This window comes from Curcuma longa, chromosome 6 (assembly GCF_044706935.1).
Source record: "Curcuma longa cultivar G26 ecotype Majalengka, Jawa Barat chromosome 6, ITB_CL_G26_1.1, whole genome shotgun sequence".
Taxonomy (NCBI): Eukaryota; Viridiplantae; Streptophyta; class Magnoliopsida; order Zingiberales; family Zingiberaceae; genus Curcuma; species Curcuma longa.
Genome location: NC_133866.1, coordinates 5,052,015 through 5,061,566, shown reverse-complemented (window position 1 = coordinate 5,061,566; position 9,552 = coordinate 5,052,015). Strand labels below are relative to the sequence as shown.

Sequence of the window (9,552 nt, the reverse complement as noted above, 5' to 3'; positions counted from 1 at the left end):
CTAGTAAAAATCAGTTTTTTACAATACAGAGTAGAGTGTATATAATAGATCTAATGTGATTTTACTCTTTTTCTAAAATTTTATATTGATGAAAGTTTCGTGTACTAGACTATCCTTTTTACGTGAGATTAATACGACGTAGTGTGTTGTGAGATTATTTTTCCGTTCAAAGTAAGAAGAGTGGTAGAGTTAAATTTAAAATCTTTGTGTCATCTTTGATCCAGGTGCTTCGGTTAGTTGGATAGTCGAAAGGGGGTGTAGTTTGCCCACGTGGCAGCTCGTGGTCGGTCAAAGATTTTCAACAGATTTCGCCTAGGGGATGAAAATGCTGATTGCTGAATAAATTGACTTGTCGACTTTAGGGTTCCCCTTTCAAAAGGTAATGAAAATGTGTTGTGTGGGCTGGTTCTTTCGAGCAATGGATTGAATTGACTTGAAACGTATAGACTTTGTCCATTTGCAGCAATGTTTGACTTGACATACAAGTCAAACTTATACGTCAAAAGTTTATCGCTTCGCAACAATAATACAACCAATTAGAACTTCTAGAGGATTTTAGGGTTTAAGGTTTTTCATGCTCACCCAATCTTGATCGTGCTTAACGTCCACAATAAGTTGTGAGAGGATAAGATGTGCTTTAGATTCGTAGAATATATTTAAAAAAAATAGAATTATTTTTAAAAATAAAAATAATAAAAAAAATACATAAAAAATTTCCTCTTAAACACTATCAACTCGATTAACTTACTTGGATTGTAAGTCAATTCATTCGTCTAAATTGTCCAACCTATTCGAACACCGAAAGATGTATATCATGTGCTCGATGAATTAATCATTGTTGCATAAGACGATAATGCTCATCCCAAATGTTCTTCCACTGTTCACCCCAAAGCTTTAAGAGAGATAAATTATGGTATTTCTTAGGTAGAGAAATTAGTTCCTTAAGAATATACATCCATAAGGATTTAAACTTTATTATATTATTATAAATTTATCATTCCATGAATGTATCCAAGAATCTTGAAATGTAACCTTACTCAGTTGCTTGTGGAGATTGATGAATTAGCCATGAATGTTAGTACTAAGGGGAATCTGCTGAAAAGTAATCTTATCCTGATGGTCGGTTTTCCGTGGGACTTGCACATTTTTTTTTGCATGTGTTCAAAAGGTATGTTGTTTAAGCAATTTTCCAAGCGTATGCACATGTAGGAATTCGAACTTTGTTCTATTGTTACAAATTTATCAACCAAATATCAACTCGACTCGTTGCTTGCACGTGTTCAGAAGATATGTTGTTTGAGCAATACCTTTTTCATCTATTAGATATTATATTAATTGACTAAGTTTGGATAAGCTTTTCTTAAGATGTGATCCAGTAGGGTCATTTAGTGATGACGAGGGTGTCAAAAGAAGGAAATATGAGACAAATAGGGTAAATATAATTACTTGTTAAAATTTGAAGGTTATGAATTCAAATAAACCCCAAACCTTCCGCTTCGGTCTCGGTATGTTTCCTTAAGCAGGTATCGATCTCCTACTTCAATCTTGGTATGCTTCCTTAAGCACGTGCCGACATCCTACTTCGATCTCGGTGTGTTTCCTTAAGCATGTGCTGATCTCCCGCTTCAGTCTCGGTATGCTTCCTTAAGCAGATGTCAACCTTCTACTTCGGTCTCGGTATGCTTCCTTAAGCACATGCCGACATCCTACTCTGTTCTCGGTGTGCTTCCTTAAGCATGTGTTAACCTATCGCTTCGGTCTCGATATGCTTCCTTAAGCATATGTCGACCTCCTACTCCAGATCTCATTGTGCTTTCTTAAGCATATGTCGACCTTTAACTTCGGTCTTGGTATGCTTTCTTAAACAGGTGCCGATCTCCTATTCCGATCTTGGTGTGCTTCTTTAAGCAAGTACCGACCTCTGACTTTGATGTCTACACGCTTCCTACCTTGTGTGCCGACCTCTTGACTTGGTCTTGGCACGCTTCCCACATCATCACCCTCTTGTGTCGTGTGCCAACCTCATGACTCAGTCTTGGCCCGCCTCCTACGTCCGGGATCAATCCTCGGCACATATTTGGAGGCATGGTCGTTCCGTCTAAATCGGAGAGCACAGAACTAATTATTTCAAGGAAACATGGAACGCATTCTCAAATATATATAACAACGGAATCTTTCTATAACAAAACAAGGATATCTAGAATATTTCTCAAATGATTGTTAATATTTCGGAGATCAACTGATATAAAAAGGTAGCCCATGCCCATGGGCACAGGGACGCACACATAAATCCTAACTTCCTCAAGCCATTAAACTCCCTGTGCCGAACCCTAACTTGACCGTCGAAGTGACTTGCCAAGATCCACTCTCAGTGGCATTATAACTCTCTTTTTGAGTACTTTGCAGGTCTCTTCTTCTCCTTCTGCAGCCTCATCACAAGAGCGTGCACGTCGACGAGCTTTGAATCTAGTGTTGGAACCGCCCACGGTGTATTGGTTGCCCACGGTGTGTTGGTTGGAATAAGATGAAAGAAGTGTTTTATTTTGTAATTAGTGAATTTACCTCTAGCATGGATTCTTTCTTTGGACGGTATCATTGTCTTCATGTAACCTTTTGATAATTTAAAGATCTATCTGCTCATCTTCTTAAAATTCATTCTGGTGTAGCATCTTCAGGATTATTGTCTTCATGTGGCCTTTTAGATGATGATGTGGATTCCGGAATTTGAAGCTTTGTTACCATCATCTGCAGGAAGGAAGACCTCGCCTCACAAGACTCAGAATTTATAACCACAAAAAAGAAAGCATGCTAGTCAATCACGATGGCAAACGTTTCATGCACCGAAGAAAAGTCCAACCACGAGCTTTTATAACCACCACTTTTCAATGATATTAAAGTGAATGATATTGATCGTCAATGCTCAAGTCTCTCCTCTCTTCCGTGTAAGATCATCCTTCTTTGTAGCTGATAAACTGACTAGGCACGCATGTCTCTCCTCTCCTCTCTGTGTAAGATCATGGCTTCCCCTGCTACTGCATCCAATCCTCTGCTCTACCTCTTCTTGATCATTCTTCTGTTTCCCTCCAAATCCATGCAACTCTGCATCGAGAAGGAGAGGGAGGCCCTCCTCAACGTGAGAGCTGGCGTCCCCGATGCCGTTAAGCAACTACCTCCATGGAAGGGCCATGACTGCTGCAGCTGGGAAGGCGTCGGCTGCAACAACATCACAGGTCACGTTGTAAAACTTTACCTCTCTGCTTCTTGTTCTGCAGAGAGACCCGGAGCTCCCGCCAAGGTACACCCTTCATTATTTGATCTGAAGCATTTAAATGAGTTGGAATTAAGATGCAACAACTTCTCTGGAGCTCCACTTCCTGAGTTGATTGGATCTTTGACTATGTTAGAGCACTTGGATTTCTCTTTTGCTGCATTCAGTGGAGAAATTCCCTATCAGCTAGGCAATCTCTCCAATCTTCGCTACTTGGATCTGTCTTATGCTGCATTCAGTGGAAAGATTCCCTACCAACTAGGCAATCTCTCCAATCTTCTTTACCTGGATCTAAGCTATAACGACATCCGCCAAGAGATACCAGAAAGCATTGGAAATCTTAAAAACTTACAAGTTCTGGACATGCCTGGTAATGTAATTGCTGGAGCCATACCTGGAGCCTTGGGCAGTCTCTGCAACCTGAGTAGAATCACTCTTACTGATAACAAAATAACAGGGGAGCTTGCTGACTTCTTTGAACAATTATCTAGATGCAGAAGCGGATTGGCTTCTCTCGACCTTGGTTTCAATCAATTGAATGGCTCAGTTCCAACATCATTGGCAAAGTTATCTGCATTAATGTATTTAAGCCTGTCTTCAAACAGCTTAGTTGGAGTTCTCACAGATGCTCACTTCGCCAATCTCACAAGTTTAGATACATTAGATCTATCTCAGAATAATTTGTCAGTCGAGGTGAGTGAAGGTTGGCTTTCTCCATTTCAAGCAAGTGAAATATACATGTCCTATTGCAATTTGGGATCCAAATTTCTTCCGTGGCTACGAAACCAAACCAAATTTATAACCTTAGACATATCGAATAACAGAATCTCAGGCACTTTGCCGGATTGGTTTTGGCACTCTTTAGGACGCTCTGGAAATATATATTTAAGTTACAACAACTTTGAAGGCTTGCTTCCAAACATACAAATCGAGACAGCGTTGTTGGATCTCTCACACAATTTTTTCTTAGGTTCAATTCCAGAAAGCTTGGTAACTCCATTTTTCATTGTGTCCAACAACAGACTGAATGGTAGCATCCCATCTTCCATTTGTGCAACAAAGAATTTGCAAGTTGTGAACTTCGCCAACAATGATTTATCTGGAGCACTCCCAGATTGTTGGGGCAATTCATCAACATTGATCTTCATTGACGTTTCCAACAACAAATTATCCGGCGGCATCCCCAAAACATTCAAATTTCTAGCCACGCTCCAATCACTGCAATTGAGCAACAATAGTTTATCTGGTACAATTCCCTTGGCCTTGAAACATTGTAGCAAACTCGAGGTTATCAATTTCAGCGGGAACAACTTCTCTGGTGCCATACCCAGTTGGATCGGAAGGAGATTGCTGTCCTTACGGGTCCTTTCTCTGAGGTCTAATAAGTTCACCGGTGCAATCCCATTGCGCCTACCATTGATCCCTTCTCTCCAAGTGTTAGATCTTGCTCACAATCTTCTGTCTGGCTCCTTACCTCTTCACTTTGCTAATTTTACCTCCAACATCATCTTTGAAAACTTTGATGTAGGGAACATCATCTTAATTGCAAAGGATTTAACACTTGAGTTCACTTCGAGTGCTCGTGTCAGTAGCATTGATCTCTCCAATAACAATCTATTCGGCACGATTCCTAGAGAGTTGACAAATCTTAGCGGCCTTCACTTCCTCAACCTTTCCTTGAATCATTTCTCAGGAAATATACCAGATAACATTGGGCTCATGAGTCAACTAGAATCGCTTGATCTTTCAAACAACCAGTTGTCGGGAGGAATTCCTCCCGGTATCTCGGCTTTAAATTTTCTCACTGTCTTAAACTTATCTTATAACAATCTTGTTGGAGAAATACCAACAGGCTCTCAACTTCAAACCTTTACTAACTTGTCCTACATTGGCAATCCTAAGCTTTGTGGGGAGCCACTACAGAACAGGTGCCTAGGCAACAACTCATCCATTGATAACGGAGTAACAAAAGAAGAGGAAGATGATGAGTATGAAAGAATATGGTATTTCATTGGATTTGCTCCTGGATTTGTGTTTGGTTTCTGGGCATTCATGGCTGCAGTTATGATTAAGAAGAGCATAAGAATCAGATACATCTTACTCATCGATAGGATTTGTGCCTACTTTACATGAGCATGTGTAATCGAAACTCAGCTTTAAATAGGTGTGAATTATTCATAGAATCTATGTAATAAGAGCTTTTGCTCATGATTTCAGACCTAGTTTTGTGTGTGGCTTTTGCTCAAAAGGTGTTGAACAAAGATTATGTTCATCTCCTGATCTATTATAACTGTGTTCATGGATAGAGAAGGAGAGAAACTATATTAGATATGACATGATAAATTTCACATAGAACCTGATTAATATAGGTAAAAATCTATTATCAAGTTTATTAATTCTTTGACATGTCTTTTAGGTTTGACTAATGTTGAAATGCTCCATATTTGGTTAAGTAAAAGATTTAATTAGTAATTTAGTTGAGTAAAGTAGATATTTTTACCTTAGATAATTCTATTTTGATAGTAAAATGAACTTTTGTAGAGATAATATTAAGCAAATGAGCATTTGAAATGAACAAAGCATCAAATTTCGCTCATCAGAATTCGCAGATCCTCGATCAGGGCAGCGAAGGTTGTCTATTGTGAATTGACAAAAGAGCATCTTCCATTACCTTGCTATTTGTTCTAGAACATGAAAAAACTTGTGATGACTCTTTCTAGATATGGCTTTCACTATAAAGCACAATTTAGCACTCACACTATGAAGATATGCTATGAAAAAGGGTTTTAAGAAGAGCTTATAGTACAACAGTGGGCCTTGAATTTTCTTCAGGAACAAAAATATATTCATCATAAAGAGATACCACAAGATCAGGAGGAGAAATTCTATTTGTGAGTGAAACAGATGCAAATAGAATGGAGACTAAGGTGAAAACACCTTGATTCCAGGATGCAGGAATCTAGAGGCAACTCTTATGAGAGTAAAATGACAGATACTCAACATTAAAATTAACCTTCCTGTTTTGTGATCTTTCTGATTTCTATTAGATCAATCCAATTCTTCTTGTTAAATGCAGTTACAGTTGGTCATGGTATTCAGCTTGCTTTGCTAGTCTTGCAAGTTCTGTTTTACAGATCATTGATCACAGTCAGGTTTAGGTCCTGTATCATAAACTGTATCATTGTGCAAGTTCTTTCACTCTTCTCGTTTAAAAAGAGGGCTGCTACTTTGTCAACTTTCTAGCAGAGGAAAGAAGGGGCTTACATAGAAAAAATGCTGCCATTGGCACATTACTTAGCATGAGTGTTTGCAGAAGATCAATGCTCATGAATGTTTAAATGAACCCGATGAATTCGACTTACAAACTACCAGAAAGAAGCTTGTTTTACACTTGGTGCCCGTAAATACATGTCAAAAGAGCGTATCGAATGGTCGAGTAAAAGGCAAAAATAGAGCTTTCGAATGCAGTGGCGGAAGAAGAACCCTAATCCATCGGAGAAAAACGGAAAAGAAGGAGGAGAAAGAAAGGGATTACCTGGAGATCACGAGAATGTGGATGCGACGAGAAGAACAGCAAGAGTGACCGGCGCCGGCGGAGAACTGCTGCTCTCACTTCCCGATCGGCGGTTCCGCCGGTCTCCGCCGAAGCCGATCTCGTCTCCGAGAAGAGTTCGAAGCCGAAATCGCGGCCGTTCCACGTGTAAAATAAATCATCCTGACCGTCCAAAATATCTAAAAAATCAACGACTAATGAAAATAAAAAACATTCAAAAGGCCAAAAAAAAAAAATGAAACCCTCTTATTTTCTTTTGGATAAGTAAAGTAAATATATATTTTATCAAAATATACCGTATATGTCCAAATATTGATATACATGTATTTATGCTCTCGGAACATAGCTGAGTTAGTTACGACAGAATAAACTTATAGAAGAGGACAAGAATTTGAATCTTGACAAAGTCGAATAATACCTTCCTCCATCGTGACCAACTATAATTTCTCAATTTACCTCCTCATAGATGATCGTGGAGCCGACAGATTCCATCTTGTAAAGAAAAAATACATGTACTTACAGGAAATTGATATACTGCGCGACAGAGAAATACACGACCCCTGCGCGATACCCACGACCCGCACCCGCTGCCGCCGCCGTCGCCATCGCCGCGCCGTTAGGCCACCGCCAGCCATCAGACCGGACGCGATCGACGCGCGACTCACCTACGCAACGGTCGGCGTCGGATTCCGACCGGATAGTGGCCGGAATCCGACGAATTTGGCCGGAAATCGCCGATTGCGGTGCCGAGCCATTTGCGGGCGAATTGCGACCGATCTCCGGCCGCGATTTGGCCGGAAACCAACAGCAATTCGCTGGAATCGCGACGGGCAGAGGCTGCGCCGGATTCCGACCACAATCCGACCGGAATCCGGCACCGGTCGACGCGCCGGCAAGTGGCGCGTCGATCGAGCCCGGTCCGGTTGTCGACGGTGGTCGGACGGCGCGGCGACGGCGGCTGGAAGCGGCGGAGGTCGAGGGAGCGGCACTGTGCATTCCCACTTTTTGACGGTCAAATTTGTACGATCACGCGTGATGGACGGTGGATTGACTGTTGCGCACGGGCGCGCACGATAATGTCGCACAGTATATCATGTCTATGTACTTACATATTCTTGAATCATTTAGTTGCTACAAAAATCTCAAATCATTTAGTTGCTAAAAAAATCTCAAGATATATAAATATATTTTTTTACACTAGCAATATTTGTGGATTAGGATTAAAAAATTGATGCAATTATTTTTCTTAGATTTGACAAGTTACCAGCTACACCAAGTGGAGGAATAAGATAACTCGATGTTGATATTTTTACAATCAGATTTAATAAATTCTCTATTTTTTAAAATATATATATATATATATCAATAGGATTAAAATTTTAAATCTATTAAGAAAAAATACAAGTCGAACAATTAGGAGTTTATAATGAAAATAATCATTTAAGATTTAGGTGTATTTATTTATTTCATGCAAAATATTTTTTTAGAAATTATTCTTATAATTTTTAATTTAAAAACGTTAATTTAAAATCAATAATTGATATTTCTTAAAAGAATTAATAAAATGTTTATGAAAATTTAGCCAAAAACTAATGTAAAAGGAATCTTTGGATTAATTATCCACTAAACACCATCACATTTCAAGTCATTTTCTTTGTCAAGTTTCCCCTTTGTTGACTATGAAAACTCTACTAATTACATCATACAAAATAAAATAATTAGTTTTTAACCTCTTGTCTTAATCATAATCTCTATCATCATTATGATTTCTAATAACTAAAGAAGATTTTATTTGGGAATATTCTTTAGAAAACCATTTCTATTTCACTTTATCTCATTTCTGCTATTTCATTTTTGTATTAACAATGTTCCAATCAAATACCACAGATGGTCAAGTCATTAGTCAATAACAGTCCAACAAAGGCAACCTCCTGGATGAGCTAGGGTGCAGGAGAAGATCTGAACTAGGGTGCAGGAGAATGAGCTAGGGTGCAGGAGAAGATCTGAACTTAAAACACACTTTAGAAAAGAAGTTAAACTGGTGCAGGGGAGCCCAACAAGTCACTCCGACGCTCAAATTAGGATTCCGAGGAAGATGATGAAATGCAGAAAGGAGAGAAGATAGTGCTATAAGAGTTTTCGGAAGCAAACCTCGAATATGGCGGTGGGCTGAACCTTTTATAGCCTGCTCCTCTTATTCCCTATAGCAACCTACAAAGAGGATAAGATTCGACAACCGTTTCTTTTTGGCCTTGTGTGCAAAAAGAGGGGTATCTGAGAGGACCAGGTCTGGCAATCTCGTATTTCCTTTGGCCTTACACATGGACAGAGGGTATCTAAGGGGACCAAATCTGATAACCTTGTAACTGCTTATATGTCCTTGGATTGCTGCATGTCTGTAAGAATATTTACGTTCTCCTTTAGCAGGCTATGTAAGATGTTCATTCACCGAAGGCATGAGGACGGAATCCAGGATGAGGCAGAGCAAGGTGGAGTGGTCGGGATGAAGTGACTGAGATCGATCGAAACAGGACAACTAAGATGGCCAAGACGAGACAACTGAGATGCCTGAGACGAGACCGCTGAGGCGATCGAGATGAGGTTGACCGAGACGAGACTACTGAGGCAGCCGAGACGAGGTTGGCCAATACGCGATTGCTAAGACGGTCGAAATGAGGCTAGTCGAGACGGAACTACTAAGGCGGCCTAGATGAGGCTGGCCGAGATGAGA

General features: G+C 39.9%; 1 protein-coding gene across 1 annotated transcript; it reads left to right on the top strand.

The window, feature by feature from the left end:
• The first annotated feature begins 2,950 nt into the window (after positions 1-2,950).
• Positions 2,951-5,576, top strand: LOC141830995 (uncharacterized). Its single transcript, XM_074718446.1, has one exon. The coding sequence runs from the start codon at positions 2,987-2,989 to the stop codon at positions 5,399-5,401; it is 2,415 nt and encodes an 804-aa protein (XP_074574547.1). The 5' UTR covers positions 2,951-2,986; the 3' UTR covers positions 5,402-5,576.
• The last annotated feature ends 3,976 nt before the right edge of the window (positions 5,577-9,552 follow it).

Coding starts and splice junctions, on each gene's coding strand:
- LOC141830995 (XM_074718446.1), top strand. CDS start 2,987: ATGTCTCTCCTCTCCTCTCTGTGTAAGATCATGGCTTCCCCTGCTACT.